The 23,364-nt window shown below is 35.5% G+C and overlaps 1 protein-coding gene across 3 annotated transcripts in view; it reads left to right on the forward strand.

Annotated features, from left to right (window-relative positions):
- RAI14 (retinoic acid induced 14) overlaps window positions 1-23,364 on the forward strand; it is a 164,233-nt gene that overhangs the window by 24,292 nt on the left and 116,577 nt on the right. For all 3 annotated transcript variants that reach the window (XM_051989563.1, XM_051989581.1, XM_051989572.1), the window contains exon 2: window positions 12,002-12,083. In XM_051989563.1, coding sequence (XP_051845523.1) covers window positions 12,048-12,083 — 36 coding nt within the window. In that variant the 5' untranslated portion in view covers window positions 12,002-12,047. The remainder of the gene's footprint in view (window positions 1-12,001; window positions 12,084-23,364) is intronic.

Raw genomic sequence — 23,364 nt, forward strand, 5'->3', positions numbered from 1 at the left:
ATTATTTGTCTATCAGGAAGTGATTTTTGAAATTTTCTTTTATCTGTTTGTCTACATATATTTTTATATATGCTGGAAATCAGACTCTTATCAAGAAAGTTGATGAAAAGGTTTTTTTTTTCCCCCACTTGATACCTTTCCTTTATCTTAGTTGTACTAATTTTGTTTATGTACAAGTTTTTTGATTATGTAATCATTTATTTCCTCTATTTTATGTAATATCTTTGTGTTTCATTAAGAAGCCACTCTTTCCCCACATCAGTGAATGTATAATGTTTTTCTTAATTTTTTGATAATATGATCTTTGAAATGTCCATTTTGTACTTATTATGGTATAAAGTATGATTTTAGACTTAATTTCTGCAAGACTGCTTTCCAATTTTCTCTTTATTATTAAAAATGAAGTTCTTTCCTAGAAATTTATGTTTGGGGGTTATTGAAGATTGATTTATGGAATTCTATTATTTCTGTCATTTACTTTTCTAGTGTATTCCATTTTTCTTCTTTTCTTTTTTTTTTTAAACCAGTACCTGTTTTGATGATTGTTGCTTTAAACTATAGTTTTAGTTGTTATAATGCTTTTTCTTCCTTTATTGCTACCTTTTTATGTGATTTCCCATGATATTTTAGATTTTATGTTTCTTCAGATAAATTTTGTTAAATTATTTTGTCTAGTTTTGTAATGTATCCCTGTGGCAATTTGATTGATGAAGCATTATACCTGGAATTGAATCTTACTAGTATGTCATTTTTATCATATTGGTAAGAAACATATTGTAATAGTGTTGGTGTAAACATTTATGGGCTCCTTTTACATCTATGGTAAAATAGAAAATAATTAGTTTAGCATTTCTATAGCCTAGCTCCAACATACCTTTCCAATCTGATTTCCTTTTATTTACTTTTACATTACATTTCAAATCAGACTGAATAAGCTGTCCCTCACACACGACATTCTACCTGCTATTTCTGGTTCCTTGTTAAAAATATTTTTTTTAGTTGTGTTTCACTGTCTGTGACTTTCTTCATTTGGGATTTTCTTGGCATTGATCCTGGAATGATTTGACATTTCCTTCTCCAGGATATTTTACAGATGGGAAAACTGAGACATGCAGGGTTATGTGACTTGCTCAGTCTAACAAAACTAGTAAATGTTTGAGGCTGGATTTGAACTCATGAAAATGAGTATATCAGATTCCAAGCCCAGTGCTGTATACTCAAAATCACCTAGCTGCCCATTCTGGCTCCATACCTTTGTATTTGCTGTGCCTCATACCTAGAATGTAGCCCTGATTTACTTCTGCAAAAGCCTTCTTTCTTCTAGATGAAACCTTGAAGGTTAAAACAGGTGATGCCTTTCTCCATCCCACCCATCCCCTTGGCAGATGTTTGTACTTTCTGTCTCCTCAGATAATCTTGTTTGACTTATCTGTGTTCTTGAGTATCCTTTAAGCCCCGGGGGGCAGGGACTTTCTCTTTTTTGTGAATGTGTACATGTTCTTTAGGCCAGTAATAAATGTTTGCTCGAATTGAATGATATTGAAGAGGATGTTGAAAGATTTTAGAAAAATACTATGATTACATTTAGTTTCTTGATACTGGAGGGCTTTCTATTTTTAGTTGATGAAACAGAATAAGGCAGCTGGCTTTGGCAAATCCAGTGACTACTGAAGTGGAAGGATCCAGGACATGAAATTACCTCCAGGGTCTTGCTTACTAGAGTCCCTGGAGTTTATGAATAGCAGACTAGGTTGGCACTGAGTCTTGCTACTTGAAGGATAGCCAGACTTCCTTGTTAGGGCCTCTGATCTTGGCTTATTGGTGTCTAACCTGGGGGCAGTGTTTATTCTTTTAAAGGTGAAGGAAGATAATAAATAGGAATTATTAATGTTCTCAGAAAAATGAAACTAGATCATTATTAATATTTTTATGCAGCATCTCTGGGACACTTGATTTACAGACTGTAGTCATTTGTTTGCAGCTGTTTAAATTGAGGTGCTTTGCTAGATAGGAGATTATCAAAATGGAATTCTTTTAAAAATTAACTTGCTCTTCACCATAAACATTTTACTAATTGCCTATTATAGCAGAAGTTCTGTGTTGAGTCCCAAAGATGTAGCCTTTTTCTTTCTGTGCTTATCTAGAGACGAGTCCATTGATATCATTTTGTTAAATTTTTAAAATTGAACCCATGATTTCATTGGCATGTAGAACTCACTCCATCCAAGCAGATCAGTACTTGCCACTTAAACTTACATAGGGAATTAATTGCCTTGGGAAATAAGTCACATAACCAATAGATGTTAAACTGGGGGTTTGATTTCTGACTTGAGACCAGCTGCCTGTCTTCTAGAATACTTTCTACAGGCAGCCACAGGAAAACAAAATTTCTTCTCTTGGGGATTTACATCTCAAAGGACTAAAGCATGTTCCCTATATCTCAACCTTTGGCCTAAAGCAACTTTAAGTTGTATGTATGGAATTTCCTATGAGAGATTGATCTAAGTTGCTGACCAAGAGATATAGTATCAGCTGTGAGAGTGAAGCAGTTTCGCTTGAGCATCCCCCAGTGGGTATGTTCAGTCATTTTTCAATCCTGCCTGACTCTTTGTGATCCCTATTTGGGACTTTTTTGACAGATACAGGAATCATGTGCCGATGAAGAAACTGAGGCAAGCAGGGTTAAATGACTTGCCTTGGATCACACAGCTAGGAAGTATCTGAGGCCAAATTTATATTCAGGAAGATGAATCTTCCTGACTCCTGCCTGATGCTCTATCCCTTGAACCACCTAGTACCTATGAACACACATCACTTCTTGCTAATAAGTTTTACCAGGACCTTACAGGTTATTAATGCAACCTATCTACATTGTAAGAAAATTATTCATTAACATTTGTGAGACATTTCTAAATGGTATCATCCCAGGACATAAAACCTAATATTCTTGCTGTCCTTTCTATAAAGAGATATTTCCCTTTCTATAATTGGTCCCTGACCTGTTTACAAACTCATGTCAGATTCCTCTTGTGACTAAAACCAGAGGGTTATGTGAGATCTGGAAAAGAGCTAAGACAGATGGCCACATAGGGTCACACAGGTATCCCTTACTTTCAGTCCTATCCCACTCTTCTCAGAGTTCAATCCTAATCTTACTTGGGCCCACTCTTCCATGATACCGTTCTTGAGCTTCCAGTCCTTAGATGAACCCTGCAAAAGCCCAAATTTTGGAACTTCCAGGAGATCATACAGTCTAAACCCCTTTATTTAAAAAGTAGCATTCAATTAAATAAGAGTAGTGAGATTCAATTTACTGAACGTTTTGGGAGCAGTGTGGTCTAATGGAGAAAGTATCAAACTTTAATTTGAGAAAGCAGGGTTGGTAATGGTGACTTTGGGCAAATGATTTGAACCTTTCAAAGCTTCATGAGAAAAATAATTCCTATATTTAACAAAATGGATAGTAAGAATTAAGTGAGAAAAAACGCATCAAGTTTTTTCTAACTATAAAGAAATTTATGATTGTCACTAAGTGGCAAAAAAAAAAAAAAAAAACTAGTATCAAATCCCCCAGTCTCAAGCGTCCTAGTATACCTTAACCTCCAGCAGGTTACCTCTTCCAAAGCTTCCTAAACTGTGAGGTCATGTAACTGAATGGGGGTGGGTTGTGAAATTATGATTTGTTATCAGTAAATAAATACAAGAAATAAAAAATTCTAAAAGACATTGACAAGAGTCTGACAATATGAGCAGTATTCCACAGCCAGTACTCTACCTTCTCTCCCTTCTGCAAAGACAAGGGAGGTGATTCTTCCTCAAGGACAAGCTTTCAATAAACTTTTATTAATTTTTATCATATGCTTTTTGTGAGGTGCTGGAGATAACAAAGACAAGAATTAAATTGTTCTTATTCTCAAGGAATTTATATTCTATGGAAGACCAAATGTGTACATAAAAATACATGTAAAAGAAATACAATGTAATTCGGGAAGGGGGAATAGCAGAAGTCCAGGGAGATTAGGAAAGGTTTCAGGCAGAAAATAGTAATTGAACTTAACTTTGGAGGAAGTAAAGGATTCTACAATGGGGAGGTAAGCAGATAAACTCCTTTTCTTGGTTTTGAATTAAGTGCCACTTTTTAACTCTACAACTAGATGGTTAGCTCCTTGGGGAGCAGGGCCAACCAGTATTTTTGTTTAGTTGGCTCCCATCACCGAATCTTGAATATACTGTAGCCTCGAGTATTTGTCCATTTGTTGATTCAGTAACAATTTTCACAGTTTCTCTTAAGTGCAGAGCTGCAATAAATGATATAAACTTTAGGTAAGTTAACTTTAGTTTTTTCTTCTGAGTCTTCTATATCAAAGCTTCTTGGGATCACAGAACTGAATGAATCACAAAAAAATTTGGCATCAGTAAAAAGAATCTAATATTCTGCCAAGATTTAATTCTTTATATAAAAAATAAACAGCACATCCATCTTATTGGTATGTAATTTCATCTTTAATGGTAAAATTACATGTATGCCAAAGAATTGTTTTAAAATAAATTTCTTTATGATTTATTATCAGTAAATATTTGATTTGTATACTTATTTTATATATCTATATGTCTGGAGTTGAGTAAAAATTTCTTGGGCAAAAAAGGGATTATGAGTGGAAAAAAATTAAGAAGCCTTCTCTATATTACAAAGAGAATGAAATAACTCAGGCAAGGTGAGTCTTCAACCAGGGAAGCAGAGAATCAGGCAGTTATTCAGGTAGATAATCAGGTGACTTTCTAGGACAAATTTTTTTAATTCAGTGATATCCAAGTAGGAATTTGTTCCAGGGACCATTAGTGACTTGCCCAGGGTTACACAAATATTGCCAGATGTCTGAAGTCCATTTGAATTCAGGTCTTCTTGACTCCAGAGTTGACCCACTGCCCCACCTCACTGCCCCTTTTATATATCTTAAAAAAAAACAAAACCCTTATCTCTACTGCAGAGATTATTGTTTGGTGAATGTAGGACAGTTGAGGAATAATAGGGAGATTATAGTAAATCTGTGGTCTTTTCCTCCATTTGGGCCCATGGATGTTAGCACCAGTACTTTTTTTTTTTTTAACCTCTGTAAACTTAATTCCCTAAAGGTCTTATGTACATTAATATTTTGATGTAGCTGAGGAGGCCTTAACTAATTACTGATGAAATATAATGGGAGCATTAGCTATGGAGCAATGATTTTCCTTGATCCTTTAATCCTAATATAAGTCACTGGAGGATTTTTTTTTCTTTTTTTCTTTCTCTCTCCTTCTCTTCTTCCCTCCCCTCCTTTTCCCTCTCCTCAGTATCTTAGTCATTGGAATCATATTAAACCATTTCCTTTCTCATTTCCTTCATCTTCTTAATTGATTGAGGCAAAAAGATGAAGGGAACGAGAAAGGAAATGGTTTAATATGAAAATAAATTTGTTACCTGTAGATCAGGCAGAACAAAGTGGAAAAGTAGAGTGTTGGGGAATGTTGCTTTGGGGGAGGAATAAAGGAATTTAGTGAGTGGGGACTTGGGGATGAAATATAGTCTTTGGACAGTGCCTGGGTTTCAGAATCACAAGTTTGGTGAAGGATCCTAGTTAATCATCAAGAAATTAGTTCAAGTAGTTATCATAGTCCCTAGGGGTTCAGCTTTTTATGTGTACAGGAAAAAAAGGGAAGGGTTGGGGACAGTACACAGGAGGCTGGAGAGGGTTGTAGGAGAGAGGGGAAAGACTAGACCAGGGATCCTGGGAAACCTGCTTTTCATTTTATTGGCAGTCAGATTAATCATTAATGTCTTATTGTGAGGCATTTTATAAAGGATGTATCTTGGGGCATTTTGATCTACTAAATACCAAATGGAATTCCAAACTTACAAAAAAATTCCTCAAACCATTTCTTGATTTAGAAAGCTAAAAATCTTAAGTCTCTTCTAAGTCATCTACTTGTACAAGAGCTCTGTATTTATTATCTTGAAATTTAAAATATGGAATGACCAAGAAGTTATGTTTTAAAAGGTGAGGTGAACCACTGTGTTCCAGAGTGATACTCATCTTGCCATTAAGGGTAATCATCTGTCTGACTACATTAACTTAATTCCCTTGAGAACTTTTTGGAATCACTGATATTTACATATCACATTAAGATAAGAATTTGTCCGCTCTAATCCCATTTTCAGAATAGTGCCAATTCTCAATCAACTAAAACCCAACAGGCATAACTTTCCCCAAGCTATCAAACCCCCCAAAATGGCATAAGAAATGATGATGATGATGATGATGGCAGTGATAAATTTGCCTTACATATAGAGTGTGCTTTCACAATGGAAAAGTATGTTCACATTATGTTTGATTTTTTTCCAATAAGATTATGAGGATTTAGGTGATAAATTACAGTTATAACTAGGGCCATTAAGAAGGTAACCCTAACTCTTGGTTATTCAGGAAACAATTACAAACTGGTTGTTTATTTCAAACTTACCTTCTTTTTCTTCCTACCCCAATTTCAATTGCTTGAATTTTGGCAGTCCCCTTTGGGCATGTTCTTTGACTAGAGGGTGCCCATGGGGAAAAGATGAAATTTAACATAAGGAAGCTTTCTACATATTAGCTCAGGGAAAAGGTTAAAATATAATAAAGTTATAGATGTCTTCTTCCTTCTGTTCTTCCATATACCTTAATGTTATCTGCATGAGTGTAGAAAATGACCATCCTGTAAAGTAGCTCAGCTTGAACTTGTTCCCTGAAATAGGCAGATTATTCTCATCATTCTTTGCCAGCACCTAAAGATGAGGGTGGGAGATATATGAAAAATGTGTGTTTTAGGGTGAGAGTGTTCTCACCTGCACCTGTGTTTGCTGCACTGGCCAGAGAACTGACCCAAGAGTCAGGAAGACTGGAGTTGAAGCCTTTGCTTGGCACTGATTGTGTCATTCTGGAAAGGTCAATTAGCTTCAGTACTTGAGACTTCTTTTGAGAATTAACAGTGTTGTCCTGCACTGGTAATGGGCATTTTCTCTTTGAGAGCCCCTATGTTAGTGATTTTGCAGGTCTAGTCTCTTTCTATACCTTGAATTTAAGATAAGAATGTTCATCAATGAAAGCACAGATGTGTATCTTATCCCCAAATATAAATGATACCTATCAGTGGATAGAAAGGGATTCCAGGGAATGGAAGGAATAAAGTACTTAGAGGATTAATACCTTTAAATTGTTTGAGATGATAAAGGAAGATTTTATCTACGAAAAAGCAGCTCTGTGGCATAGTAGATAGAGGGCTTAGCCTGGAATCAGGAAGATTTGACTTCAGTTTTGACCTCAGACATTTACTAAGATGTATGACCCTAAAATCTGTCTTGCCTCAGTTTCCTCATTTGTAAAACGAGAATAACAAAAGCACTTACCTCCCAGAGTTGTCATGAGGCTCAAATGATGTAATAATAATTAAGTACTTAACAGTTTTTGGCACATAGTGGATGCTTTTTTTTTTTTTTTAAACACAACAGGAAATAATGGAGTTTTATTTTACTTGCTAGAAAGCAACAAACTCTCATGCAGTATTCCTAAAAGTTGTGTTTTTTTTTTTAAATAGAATACAAAAATTGGTGCTTTAGAATATTCTATTCCCTCTTTCTTACTGGTAGAGTGGCAAGACAGGATCTTGGGAAGTAAGACATTTCACAGCCTATTGAAAACATTGTAGAGTACTGAAGGTACAATCTTCATTCCTTTAAAGTAGTGACTGGTAACCCATATGGGTCCTGACTGTGGCTCTTCAGTACTTAAATTATTTATGACTGCTTACAGTATTTTTTTCTGATCTGCAAACTCTGGATTTTGGCTGTAATGTTCCTTGAAGTATTCATTTTGAAGTTTCTTTTAGGAGATGACCATTAGGTTCTTTATTTCTACTTTGTCCTCTGGTCCTAATGGCTTTAGATAGTTTTTTTTTTTTTTTTAAGACTTCTTGACCTATGTTGTCAGGACTTTTTTGGGGGGATCTGTTTTCCAGGTTAACTGTTTATTCTATGAAAAAATTTTTTCAGCCTTTTGACTCTTTTAAAAAATATTTCTTGTTGCTTCATGGAAGTTAGCTTTTATTCGGTCCATTCTAATTTTCAAGGAGTTTATTGCTTGGCAAGGTTTTTCTGTCTCTTATGCCAGATCATTACCCATTACAATTCTTTCTTCCATAATTCATTTATTTTTCAAATTTTTTCATCAAATATTCATTCCATTTATAGAAAACATTTTAAAATGTCTTTTAACTCTTGCTTCTGCTCTTCTAATATTTTTAATTGAATTTCTGTTCAGGCTTTGTTTTTCACCTATAGCTATTCTGGAGTCATATTTTTCTTCTTTGTGTCTTGAGTGTCTCACCACTAGAATAAGTTATTATCTGCTCATTCTTCCAACCTACTTCCTGACTTTGAACTAAATGTTAGGACTGGGCTTTGCCACTCTTCTGATGGGAAGATCTAGCTTAGTTGTGCTGCTGCTTTCTTGGGATATTAAGTGTCATATTATTCTAGGATCTGAGACAGACTGGGAACCTTTTCGTGCCCCCCAAAGAAGTCTGATCTAGGGCAAAATCTGATTGTTGTCCCCCTGATTTGAACTCACTTAAGTTCCAGGACCTGGTTTTGGGTCTGTGCAAAAGTAGATGCTGGATTCAGCCCTTATAGCCGACTGCAAAGCTCTGTTGTTTCAGAGCTCCTCTTTGGTCTTGTGTTCTTGCCCTGGTTATTCATTAGCAGACTGAACTAGATGCTGGAAGCAAGCTTCTGCTCTGAGCCTAGGCAGTGTCTGAGCCCCACACCACTGCTGCTTTTGGCTTTTGAACTTTCTCCTTCTCTATGCAGCCCACAGCCTCCCTGCTTAGATCCTTTTATCCATCTGCCTTGGATCTGTCACCAGAAATGGGATAGTTCTTCACAAAGCTGCCAGTTTACATCAGTCTCCATGGCAGTGTCTTAGTACGGATGAGGACCTCTTCTTGCTCTAGTGCACAGCCTCTTCTGGACATTGAAATGTCCAGGTCTGACCCTGCTGCTGGTCTAATCCTGTCCCTGCTATCCATAGACTCTTTTCTTTCTCTTTTAAGCTGAATAAGACTAGACAAAAGATTCACAGTGAATTTCAGGATTTGGGTTAGTGCATTTTCTTGATCTCTTTTGAAAAAAAATTTGTGGAAGAGAACTCGTCATACTCACTGCTTTTCTAACACTTGACATATTGGTTTTGCCTCCCAAATGCTTGTTTCTTCCCCTCCATATTATTTGTTAAATGAAGATCTTATAATAAGGAAGGTGCTTGCTATAATGAAAACACAGGGTATATAATGAAATTAAGTTCTAATGCGGGGATCATCTTTTGACTTCCCCACTGGGATCACAGCTCTAAAGCAGCTTAATCACTTCTATATCCCAGATCATCATTGCTCAGGTTTGTGGGTGGTGGAAAGAAGACTTTACTTTGACCTTAAAAGTCAATTTAAAGTAGTCACTTATTAGCCAGAGTAAACATTTCATTGATATCAATTCTGAACTGGAATCCTAGGAGCAAAGATATCGAGCTGGAGGAAAATGTGAGAGTTATTGAGTTTAATTCCCTTATTTCACAGAGGAGCAAACTGAGGCTCAGAGAGGTGAAAACAGTTTGCTGCTTGTGTGACACAGGCAGAAAGTACCAAAAGCTCCACTTGAATCCTTGTCTTCTCCCTCTAGAGTGGTGAATGCTGAATGTTGAACCTTGTCTATTTCCATTTATTATTATTCCACTTGTATCATTATAATTCCACTATTGGAATAATTAATTCCATCATTAATTATTTAATTATTACTTATTAATAATTACTTTTAAATAGATTTTTCCTATTTAGAAAAACTTGTATACTCTCCAAGTAACTTTGTATTGCAATTAATTTATCACCATTCAAACTTTTATAGTTCTGTTAGGAAATGAATTGAGAGTTTGCCATATCTTTTGAATGAGCTCCAAAATTAGATGTCATTCTTGACTTATACTTTCTCTTACCCTTTCTCATATATCCAATTAGCTGCCAGGTCCTGTCATTTCTATATTAGCCACAACTTTTGAATTAGCACTCTTCTCTCCTTGAAACCTTCCACCACTCTGGTGAGTCCTTATTTCCTCATATCTGAACTGTTGAAATATCCAGTTGAATTCTCTCCCTTCTTCAATCCTTTCCTCTTTCCATTTCATTTTCAGTCACATTTCAAGTTGATCTTCCTAAAATACAAGTCTGATCATGTCAACATGTCCATCCAGGAGACCTCAAGGGTTCCTTAGTATTTCCAGTTTCAAATACAAAATTCTATTTGTTTTTAAAAGTCCTTCATAACCTGACTTCTTAGACCTTACTCCCCTTCATGCACTCTGCAGTTCACTCATACTGCCTTTCCAGCTGTTCCTCAAACATTATGCTGTTGACTCTGGGCATTTTCGCAGGCTATTTTCCCATGTGTGGAATTTTCTTCCTCCTCATCTTTATCACCGGGCTTTCCTAGCTTCCTTCAATTCCTCTTTAAAATTCCACCTTCTACAAGAATGTTTTCCCAGCCCTCCTTACTCCTACTATCTTCCTTTTGAGATTACTTTCAATTTGTCCTGTATACATCCTGTTTAAACCTAGTTGTTTTCTTCCTGTCCTTTGACTGGAGCATTTTGTTTTGTTTTGTTTTGTTTCCCCTTTAGTCTAGTGCTTATTTGATTCATAGTGAGTGATTAATAAAATACTTGTTGATTTTACTTGAAAACAGTATGGCACAGTTGGACCTGGGGAGGGAGTTTGAGGTGAAATGTGCTACTTACTTTGTTCATTCATTATATATTACTTTTTCCTCCCTCCTAATTGTAGTATATAGTAAAAGACTTAAAAAGACTAAGAATTCCAACAGGATCAGATTAGGACAGAATACTGTTCTTTACTCCTTTAAAGTAAACAGCTTAATTCTAGCATTAAGAATCTGAAGGAGGTAACTAATTATATGAATGGGAATAATAATTTGCAGACACTGTTCTTGAAATTTTATTTCCAATTTTTGTGTGTTAACATAATAACATAATACTTTTTCTTGTTTCTCTTTTAGAAAACAGGTAAATCTATTTACTAGGTTAGAGTCTGACCTTAAGATTCACTGAAGCTTTGCACATGTTGATCTGTGAATGTGTTGTCCATGGAGATCTCTCAAAAGTCATACTTTTAGGTAGCATTGTGCCTTAGATCAGGAAGCAGCTAGGTGGATGTTGGCATAGAGTGTGGGTCTGGAATCAGGATGACCTAAAGTCAAGTCTTATCTCAGATATATCTCAGACAAGATTTTCCAGAGGTCATTATCAGGTTGAAAAAACTTTTGAGAAGAGACTTAGCATTGGACGTATGTCTTGTATTTAAGAACTGATTTAAATATATTGAGGGTTTTGTCTTGAATTGTTTGGTCATTACAACCCTGACCATCTAGAATTCTCTAGATGATGCGATTATCAGGTGTTTCAGTAAGTCAACAAGAATTTATTAATTTATTAAACTTTATTTAAGCTGTGTGTTGCTAAGCAAGTCACTTTTAGCTTCATTTTTTAGTCATTTTTTAGCTTCAGTTTCCTCATCTGTAAAAATAGAGATAATAGAACCTACCTCACAGGGCTGTTGTCATAATCAAATCAGATAACATGTAAATTTTTTTTTTTACTTAAAAATACTATATAAATTCTAATTGTTAGTCTAACTGCACTGTAGGCAAAGAATTTTACTTAAATTAATGTATACATGACTTTGGGAAACGAGCGATCTTTAAAATTTTGGTAGATTTTAGGATCTATAAGAGTTAGCGCCATCTGATAATATAAAAGTAGAATTTCCAAGCATGGGAAAGAGACAGAGAGGGAGAGAAGAGAGTCTGACTCAGAGAAAGTCAGATGATGTTTATTTGGAATCTTACTTTTTCCTTTCTCCTTTTACTTAGGTGTTGAAAAATCTCTTCTTGGTTTGGAAGGCTGAATGGGCTAAACATGAAGAGCTTGAAAGCAAAATTCAGGAAGAATGATGTAAGTACTCTATGACTCACAGTCTGGTTGTTCAGCCTTGGTAGCTTGTACTACAAGACAGTATTTCACTCCCACCTTGATAAGGCTTTACATTAGTAACTACAGAGAACAGCTCCCACCGCCATCCCCCAACCCTTTCAGTACAAAGTTTGTGAATGGCATGTTGAGTTCTTTTTCTTTGAGAATGTGACTCTCCTAAGTTTTCTTCGGCATCGGGTCTGTCCCTTATAAGAGAAGTGCCGCTATTAAAGGAGGGAGGGAAATTGGCAAACTATTAAGGTTGGCTTATGAAGGGGGGGCCCTTTTTAAAGAGAAAGTTTTCATGGAATAGACTGATTACTGGAATGTCAAAAATCTATGGTCTACTTTTGGCCTTAATCAGGAAACTGAAGTTGATTTAATTCCATCAATTTGTTATAATTGACCATAATTAAAGATACTAATTACTGCTTTGATTTTTGCCTAGCTTATCTCAACCCTTTCCCCATTGTTCTTAGGAAAAAACAAAAAAGAAGTAGTGAATTGGTCATCCTGCTGATATGAGTCCCAGTGCAAAAAATAGGAAATGAGCATTCTCAGAGGAATTAAAATCAATAACATTTTTGCTAAAAGTCACTTTAGAAATCTGACTCAGAAGTCTCTGTTGGGAATCCCATCTGGCACCCTTTGTATCTCTCTTGCAAATTACATTCTAAAAGTCTTGAGCAGAGTATTTGGCCAGGAGGGATGAATGGAAGGGAATTTAGAACAAGAAGCTTGCTCAGCAGTCTTTTTATGTAATTAAGGTGTTTGTGAACCTGGGTTTCATTGCTTTACCATGAATTATATTTGACAGCTTGGCACAATTGCATTGATGCAGTGGGGGAGACTGTGGGCTTTTGTGGCTGATGTGTCACACGCACACCCTTCTTTGGCAGTAGCCTATCCCCTGAGGCTACATCATGACATGTAGTTTACAACCCTGAAAGAGTCTCTGTTTGCTGAGAACCTCAAAGTATCATTTTAGTTCTCCAGATGATGTGATTTTTAGGTGTTTCAGTAAGTCAACAAGCTTATAAAGTGCCCATTATGTATGCTCTGTCCTCCACTGCACTTTATCTCATCTCTAGGCCATATAATCTCTGCAATAACCCTAATCTAATACTTGGTAGTCCTATATAACCCTAGGCTTTTAAAGGCTTTGGCCTTGGAAAGTCATTTTCCAGACATCTTTACCAGATTGAAAAGACTTTTGAGAAGAGACTTAATAATGGACTGTATGTCTTTCATTCAAGAACTAATTTAAATATATTGAGAGTTTTGTCTTGAATTGTTTGGTCTTCATAACCGTGACCATCTAAAGGGGTTGTGATAGGTATGCACAGTGAAGTCAAGGATACTTGAAGTATTTTATGTGACATTGAGGATCTCATGTTGCAGTGGAAAAAACAATGGATTTGGAATCTAAGGACCAAGACTTGAAACTCAACTCACTGTCTGATAGTCTTGAGCAAATCAATTGAACTCTAGACCTCATTTTCAAATTCAAAAATGATGGATCTTCTGTGAGCATATGATCATATACCCCTGCCTTAATTATTCTGATTACTTAAAGGGAAAACCTTGCCCAGTCCAACAACTACAGAAACAAAAATCGACCCCGTCAACTTTCTCTCTATAGTCAAAGAAAATCCATATTCCATTAAAGTAAAACCTACTAGAGCAGGAGATCATCTGATTGGTAGGCTGGGTTGCAGAAGCATTTCTTCATTACAAATTTTTTGAAGGGTGGCAAGTCATGAATCTGATATTGGAATACAATAAGAGGCCCCACAGAATGTCTTAAGAATGTAATTTGTTAAGTAGAAGCTTCTGAAACTGGTGGCAAAAGACACTATAGTGTTCAATAATTTAAATTAAAAAGAGAAATTTAAGTGGAGATTTATAGTGAAAGAGGACAGAAAAAATGACATAATTAAATGTTAGAACCTGATCTGGTATTTCTGCCCGCAAATTATTGCCCAAAGCCAAACTACTAAACATAAACATAGAAGTCGTTACGAAAGCTTTCATTGTCACCTGCCAATTTGTTAGTTGGGTAAATGCCAGCCAAATAGTACTGTGGAACCCTAATATGAGTTTCTGGGATTGGATTTGGATATATGAAACAGGAAAGCAGGGTAATAGGGATAATAATGCAAGGCAGAAAATAAGATGAAAAAGAATTCATTTAAGTGAATAGCCAAGTGTTTACTTTTTTGCCCTGTGTAATGATTACTCTCAGGAAACTAACCTGGATTACTACTGGAGAATTTTCTTATCTATGTTTGTGTAAGGCAATTGAAAAATGTTTTTTAAAATAGTTTTTTTGTGTTCCTGGAAGGTAAAAAAAGAAAGGGACAGCAGCTCATGTCTATGTATTTGTGAAGAGAAAAGAGTTATCGTTTGCTCTGATACCATTTCTATCAGCCTGTGGCCAGATTGTTAATGATCACCTAGAAATAAATGAGAGACTTTTAACCTTTCTGTATCAGGCCCCCTTTGGATAGTCTAATGAAACTTTGGATCCTTTTGTGGAGTGTTTGTAAGTTTATAAAATAAAATTCACAGGATTACGAAGAAATCAATTCTATGGAAATACGGTTATCAGAATTTTAATTTAAAAACCTATTTCACAAATCTCAGGTTAAGAACTTCTGCTATAAAGTATAAAGATATTCATAAGAAAACCACACGTGTATACCTTAAGGTCATTTTGTTAGTCTAGTTTTCTCAGGCCCTTGTATATATTGTTTTGTAGACATGTTATGTTGTAATGGAATGAAGTGAACTTTGGGCTCTGTGGTGTGGAATGAATATTGTTAGAATTTGGGATCTGATAAAGAGAGGCCATGGCCAAGCTATTATGACCTCTTATTCAAAATTAAGAACTTTGGGGCTCTGGATTAACAAACAAAAAATTCAAATTTATGTTAGAGTATCCTTCCTTCTGAAGTAGAGTATAATTATTCCAAACATAATATATTTTTAAATTTTCCATCTCCTGAGTATTACCATTCTGCTATTTTTAGGAGATATTGCATATTAATATCTGATATTTGAATGGTACTCAACATTTGTCTGAGTGCTTTTGTAGTCCCTTTTACTATTATTCTTTAAGTAATCCAATCCAAACCAGTAAACATTTATTAAGCACTTTTTCTGTGCAAGTTATATTAATCTATGCTTTTTGTTTTTTAAAGGCTTGGGAGAGGAGGCACTGAATAAACAATTATTTAATACCGACTACATGCATAGATTAAGTGAATTACAAAAATCATTTGCTCCTCAAAATAATCATGTGAGATATATTATTATCCCCTTTTTTTGGTTCATTTATTTTTCAGTCATGTCTGACTCTTTGACCCCATTTGGAGTATTCTTGGCAAAGATATCAAAAGTGGTTTGTCATTTCCTTCCCCAGATTATCTCCACTTATTGTTGAGGAAACTGAGGCACACAGAGGCTCAGTGATTTAGTAAGTGTCTTGAGTTCTGATTTGAACTGGATCTTCTTGATTCCAGGCCCAGCATCCTATCTATTGTGCCATCTAGCTGCTTCCTTATAGGCCATACTGAGCTTGTTAACTTGTTTTACAGATGAGGAAATTTATCCCCCATATAGACTAGGTTATTTGCTCAAGGTTTCACAGCAAGTTTTTGTAGAGTCAGGGTTGGAATTCAAGGGTCCTGATTTGAAGTGTTGTGCCTATTATACTGTATTTCTTTTCATTAGAACAAAGTAATGGATCTTAGTTATCTAGCCAGCTCCTTTTCTTGTGCTTCACCTAAGAACTTTTCTGGTTCATATATCTTGCAGAAAGGGCATATATATACACCCTTATTTAGTTAAGCACAAATTCACTTGCAGTAGAAATTTTCTTCTAAAAAATGAGAATGGTGATGAGGAACATTACTAGGACTTTAATTTTGCCTTTGAATTCATTTATCCACTTCTAAAACTCCAATCATACAAAGAGTTTGTAATACATTTAAATTTGTTTGGGGGAAATTAAAGTTGGACTTTTAGGCTTTTAATGCTGGGCTTCTTTGGGGTATGAGAAATCCTTAAGTGTTAAGTAAAGAAATACAATAATAACAGATAAATTGAACTTCATTTGTCAAGTTCTCATTTTCTTTAAAAATAGAAACAAAACATGATGAAATTGTTAAAATCCCTGAATCTTTCATTCAGTTTATTATTTATTGATCGTATAACTCAGGTCCTGCAAGGGATGTAGAAGAAAAACAAGATTAACCTAGACAAAAACATTTGCAGAAAATGGAGTAGCATAGAATGTTCAAATTCAGAAGGAGCTATTAAAGCATTTATAATCAAATGAAGTCTGTTTGCTAGGAGGGGAGCCATTATGGTCTGTTCATGAAGGATGTGAGATTTGAGGTAGGACTTGTGGATGAGACAAGAGAGAAAGATGGTCATGTTCATTTCTAAAATAGGTAGACTTTCATATAAACTGTACCTGAAATAAAAAGGTGATACTGGAGAAAACCCTGGAGATTACCCTTGGCATGGCCTTGAAAGTATTTTAAGAGAAGCACTGTATTTTCATTGCAATATTTTAAATGACTGTTTTAGTTTTGGCCTTATAAAAAAGAGCAGAAAGCTCTAAATCATTATTTTTATACATTTTATGATTCTAATTTGAAAGTGTGCCTTTCTTCCCAGGCCTCCCCTTTAAATATTTGCAGCAGTTAGTGTATGATTCAACATGGAAAACTAGCTGTCATCATCAGAAATAGAGCCAAGAAGGTTGGGATTTCCCTTTGCTAATAAAATGCTCAGACTTCTGGTATTTCTCTGTAAATGCCAATTTTTGTGCCTTGAATGAAAAGGGTGGAGGTTGGAGATGAAAAATGGGGTTCAGAGAGAGAGCTTTGCAATAAATCTTGAAAATCTGACTCAAACTCAATTGAGGTGATAGAGTGCTTCAGAGTTTACTTGGTATGTTTATAATTTTATTATGGAAGGTGGAATTTCTGAATTATGAACCCTTTCATGAAACTAAAAACAGTTCTTATTTCATTAAAATATCAGCAGGTACACATTTCTAGGGAACCCAAGCTGATTATTATTTTTTTAAGCAGGATAGTACTGAAACCTTTTGGTTAAGGAATTTAATACTTAATAAGAATCTTAATGAGCCAGGGAGATTCTGCTGCCATAATCCAAATTTGCTGACCTTTATGGTGTCCTTTTTTATATCTTCCTTTGGCATCCTTCAAGTGATCATTGTTTTATCATTTCTATAAATGCCCAAAGAAAACAAGTACATAATAAAATGAGTATAGTGATTTTGGTCATGCTTAACCTCACAGCATTTTTGTAGGAAATACATTTTGTAAACTTTATAAATACTATGTAGATATGAGAAGGGTAGCATTCTCCATCATTGGTTCTCTAAAACATGGGGAAAAGTTGAAGGGAGGAAGAGAAGAGGAAAGGAGAGAGAAAAGAAATGACATGACATAACTTTTGGTGAATAATTGTGAATCCAGGGAGCTCACATTGGATAGATCCAATCTCCTTTTCAATTAAGGATTCACTTAGGAGTTTGAGGAAAAGAGAATAAATAAGCATACAGTCAGTCACAAGCCCTGGTAGAATTTCCCCATGTCTTCCTTCCCTACTTTCATTTAATGATAAATTGATTTTTTTCCTTGGCATGCCAGGCTTGTAGACACTAAAATAGTTATTGTTTTAATGAAAATGTTTTCAGTTTCAAAAAGATGCTTTCTCCAGATTTTCTTTGGATAAGAGGTTGTAAAAGATCTCAGTTTCCAATTCCTTCATTCATCTTGGATTGCCTAAGTTTCTGGTTGGTTGGGAAACATTGAGGATTTTTATAATGTGAGAACAGAAAAAAAAAAGTTATAGAACCAGGTGTTCCCTTTAGTGTTTGTTTGGATAGACATTCCCCAATGCTGAGAGTGTTTTGCTGATGATTATTTCATATCCTGGCCATATATTTAGAAAGGATTTTGGTATCTATTTTGCATACCTGTCTATTCTTGGAAATGTTTCACTGTAAAAATCAATTTATCAGCAAACATTTTTACTTTTCTATTTGTGTGCTATGCACTAAAGATACTAAGAAAAAGGAGGAGTTAGAAAAAGCAATCCCCTGCGGGGGTGGGGGTGAGGGAGAGTTAGGGAGGGTATTTTAAAAAATTTTCCTATGCTGAGCTTTGGAAACTTTGATTTTTTTTCCCCTTTCTAATAATTTTATTTTTCTTTTTGGCTCCCAACCCAATTCCTAAACATATGGGTTGGTGAGCATGTTATAGCATGCTGAATTACATTAACCTAAATGTTAAGTTTCTTGCTAAAGCATTGGTTGGGAAAGTAGAGTCACTCAGGGATGCCAGCCAACTGCATTATCAGACTCTTCCTGTTAAAATTCATAATATATTGTGTAGTCTGTGTGTGATATGCTATGTATTTAGCAGAGACCTGTTTTAAATATTCTGCTTTTCAGAACTTTCTGGTCTTGAATTTTTCTTTACAGTTTTTTTTTTTTACACTTTACATAATTTACATCAAATGTTAAGAACTAGAGATTTGTAGCTCCACAGATTTAGAGATAGAAGGGACTTGAGTTTACTTTTCAGAGTCCATCAGTTGAAGAATTGAAACCTGAAAGCCCAAAGTCTCACAGGTAGAAAGTTTAGATTTGAAGTTAACTTTTCTGATTTCTAAATCAAACATTGTTCTTCTGCTGCACTGTGATAACTATTTCTCTTCACATTTATATCCCAATAGTAGATTCCTAATAAATGATTTTTTTGAATTGAAATTAGAGATTTTTGGTTTATTTTATATTTCTTCATAAGTACTGGAAGAAAAAGAGTTGTAGTTTATTCAATCCTTTTAGTCATGTCTGATTCTTCATGATCCCATTTGAGATTTTTCTTGGCAAAGATAGTGGACTGATTTGCTGTTTCCTTCTCCAGCTTATTTTACAGATCAGGAAACTGAGACAAATAGAAGTAACTTGCTCAGGATCACATAGCTTGAAAGTGTCTGAGAGTAGATTTTAATTAAGGTCTTTTGCCCAGGAAAGGAGTAGGTCTAATTAAATCCTTTATTAAATATAAAGACCAATTGTATAAAATGATAGAAGAATTTTAAATAATTCTTTATAATTTTACTATAATTTTTCCTATTTATGTAAATGTGCTTTTAATAGAAGTAATTAAAACCGATGTTATAATTTATTTTGAAATAAACATTTTCATTCTACCTGTTCTATTTTCATTGCCTTACAGGTTTAAACAATGTTAATAAATAATATAATAAAAATAAATAAGAGTTTTCATTGACAAAGTTTAAGCCTCTAAGGTATTTTAAAATTATGGTTTAATTCATTCTTCATTTATAGTGACTGGGATGAAGAGGCAGTTAAAGTAGTCAGTAAATATTTTCCACTGTTCAATGCTATAGTGTCCTTTGCATTTATTGGAGAAACCATATATGGAGTAGATGCTAGCATGCTCATAAGTGTTCAGATGAGGGAGAGAATTTTGGGGTACTGAATCTTATGGATCAGCAATATTGGACAGATATTTTCTTTTTTTTTTAATTTAAATTTTATTTTATTTAATAATAACTTTGTATTGACAGAATCCATGCCAGGATAATTTTTTTACAACATTATCCCTTGCACTCGCTTATGTTTCGTTTTTTTCCCCTCCCTCTCTCCACCCCCCCCAAGATGGCAAGCAGTCCTATATATGTTAAATATGTTGCAGTATATCCTAGATACAATACATATTTGCAGAACCGAACAGTTCTCCCGCTGCACAGGGAGAATTAGATTCAGAAGGTAAAAATAACTCGGGAAGAAAATCAAAAATGCAAATAGTTCACATTCATTTCCCAGTGTTACTTCTTTGGGTGTAGCTGTTTCTGTCCATCATTTATCCATTGAAACTCAGTTAAGTCTCTTTGTCATAGAAATCCACTTCCATCAGAATACATCCTCATACAATATCGTTGTCGAAGTGTATAATGATCTCCTGGTTCTGCTCATCTCACTCAGCATCAGTCCATGTAGGTCTCTCCAAGCCTCTCTGTATTCATCCTGCTGGTCATTCCTTACAGAGCAATAATATTCCATAACATTCATATACCACAATTTACCCAGCCATTCTCCAATTGATGGGCATCCATTCATTTTCCAGTTTCTAGCCACTACAAACAGGGCTGCCACAAACATTTTGGCACATACAGGTCCCTTTCCTTTCTTTAGTATCTCTTTGGGATATAAGCCCAATAGAAACACTGCTGGATCAAAGGGTATGCACAGTTTGATAACTTTTTGGGCATAATTCCAGATTGCTCTCCAGAATGGCTGGATTCATTCACAACTCCACCAACAATGCATCAGTGTCCCCGTTTTCCACATCCCCTCCAACATTCATCATTATTTTTTCCTGTCATCTTAGCCAATCTGACAGGTGTGTAGTGATATCTCAGAGTTGTCTTAATTTGCATTTCTCTGATCAATAGTGATTTGGAACACTCTTTCATGTGAGTGGTAATAGTTTCAATTTCTTCATCTGAAAATTGTCTGTTCATATCCCTTGACCATTTATCAATTGGAGAATGGCTTGATTTTTTTATAAATTTGAGTCAGTTCTCTATATATTTTGGAAATGAGGCCTTTATCAGAACCTTTAATTGTAAAGATGTTTTCCCAGTTTATTGCTTCCCTACTAATCTTGTTTGCATTTGTTCTGTTTGTACAAAGGCTTTTTAATTTGATATAATCAAAATTTTCTATTTTGTGATCAGTAATGGTCTCTAGTTCATCTTTGGTCACAAATTTCTTTCTCCTCCACAAGTCTGAGAGATAAACTATCCTATGTTCCTCTAATTTATTTATAATCTCATTCTTTATGCCTAGGTCATGGACCCATTTTGATCTTATCTTGGTATGTGGTGTTAAGTGTGGGTCCTTGCCTAATTTGGACAGATATTTTCTAAGGACAGTTTGGCCCAGTCCAAATAACCTCCATGAAGGATTAGTTTCTCTTAGGGAGGTGGCCCCCATTATAAAACAAATTGAGCAGGCCATAATCATGGTTGTACTGCAGATGTTGGGCCATTTTGCTTGGAGCCTCCAGGAGGATGGAATGGTTTAGGATGATTTTTGGGAATCTTGTTCTCTATCAGTTGTATGTTCTTGATTGGCCATATGTCCTATGCTTCTAGCATATGCCTGGTAAGGAAGTTCAGGTTGAGATTCTGGGGCCCTGACACAGTGGAACTGAAGGGCCTGGCTTCTATCCTGTGCCCCTTCATTCCATAGTCACCTGAATAATCAAGGAAGGTCTTCTTGATATTAGACTCTGAGGGATGTGTAGGACTCAGATGGACAGGAAAGGTATGTCACTGAAGAGGAAATTAACCTTTTTTGGTGGACCTCATTGACAGTCTGATGAAGTCTATAGACCCATTTTTCAAATAATGTCTTTAAATGAATAAAATAAAATACATAGCACTTCCAAGGAAATCATTCACATTGAAATAACCATTATCAAGATATTTTTTACAAAGTTCATGGAGCCCAGCTTAAGAACTCCAGAGATGAAGGGAACAAAATGATCAGGGAACTGAGCATTGTGTGGGTCAGAGAGAGAAATTGGCAAGAGAGAGGATAGCCAGTGTAATAGAAGCAGATGGTTCCTGTTGGGGAATGGCAGGAAATAGGGTTTGACAAGTAGGGGTGGGGCCAGACCCTGTAAAACTCAGAAAACTAGACAAGAGAGTTGAAATTTAATGTGGTGGTCAGTGGGATATCGTTGTAGGAATTTGAGGAGGAAACTGACTTGATGAATGTAGTGAATAAGGAAAATGAGTTTATTGGTAATGGTATAAGATGCTTTGGAACAGTGGTTCTCACAGTGTGGTCCAAAGAAATCTTGGAGTCCTTGAAACCCTTTCAGATGGACTACAAATTAAAAATTAGTTTTTATTACTAATATGGCAAATATCTATAAATATAATACACATAAACAAAAACTCTTTGGACATATCCTCAATAATTTTAGTAGTATAAAGAAAGTGAGACCAAAAGTTTGAGAACCATTGCTTTAGAAGGTGGAGAAGCCAGAATCAATGAGACTAGGTAGAGATCATTGCAATAACAGAAAGCACAAGGTGTCAGGGACCTAGACTTGAAGGATAAAGGTGTCCCCCTTGAAGGAAGGGACAGAGACCAGGTATGTGAATTGACAGGCCTTGGTGATTGATTAAAAGGGTGAAGAAGATGTAGAGTTGATGATAACTCCAGTGTTTATATTCAACTTGATATTCAAACAGGAACCTTGGAAAGTGCTTTCACCATTATTTTCTCTTTCATTCTGACCTGAGTTCCCCTAGCCAAGTCTACCCTGATCATCTGAGAAATTTGTTGGTAGCTGGGACTTGGATTCAGAAAGTAGAAATAACCCGGGAAGAAAAACAAAAATGCAAATAGTTTATATTAATTTCCCAGTGTTCTTTCTTTGGGTGTAGCTGCTTCTGTCCATCATTGATCAATTGAAACTGAATTAGCTCTCTTTATCGAAGAGATCCACTTCCATCAGAATACATCCTCAGACAGTATCGTTGTTGAGGTATATAATGATCTCCTGACTCTGCTCATTTCACTTAGCATCAGTTCATGTAAGTCTCGCCAGTCCTCTCTGTATTCATCCTGCTGGTCATTCCTTACAGAACAATAATATTCCATAATGTTCATATACCACAATTTACTAACCATTCTCCAATTGATGGGCATCCATTCATTTTCCAATTTCTAGCCACTACAAACAGGGCTGCACAAACATTTTGAAGTGCCCGTGTCTTTTTTCCCTTTCTTCAAGGATGGTGTAATATTTGCCTAATCAAGCAAATGCCTATACTTTGGAATTTAAATTTCTTTGCCATCTTTCCTTGGATGATTGACAGATAACAACTTAAATATCATGGGAAAACTCTGACCATAACCAATTCTAATTCTGGTGAGCTTCCCTAAATAGATTCTTAATTAGTTGTTTAAGAGTAGTTTGGCTTAGTGAGATAAGAAGATTGGAAAGCCCACAGATAGAAGTTGTCAGACTTGTTTTTTTAAGGGTGCGGAGGAGTGAGACCCAAAATGCAAATTGGGGTCAGAGGCTTAAGGGATCTTAGGGTTGGGTTTTTTTTTTCCTTGCAAAAAAAGCATACATGACTTAGTCAAATGTCAGTATTCCCTTGG

The sequence above is a fragment of the Antechinus flavipes genome, chromosome 1 (genome assembly GCF_016432865.1).
Source record: "Antechinus flavipes isolate AdamAnt ecotype Samford, QLD, Australia chromosome 1, AdamAnt_v2, whole genome shotgun sequence".
Taxonomy (NCBI): domain Eukaryota; kingdom Metazoa; phylum Chordata; class Mammalia; order Dasyuromorphia; family Dasyuridae; genus Antechinus; species Antechinus flavipes.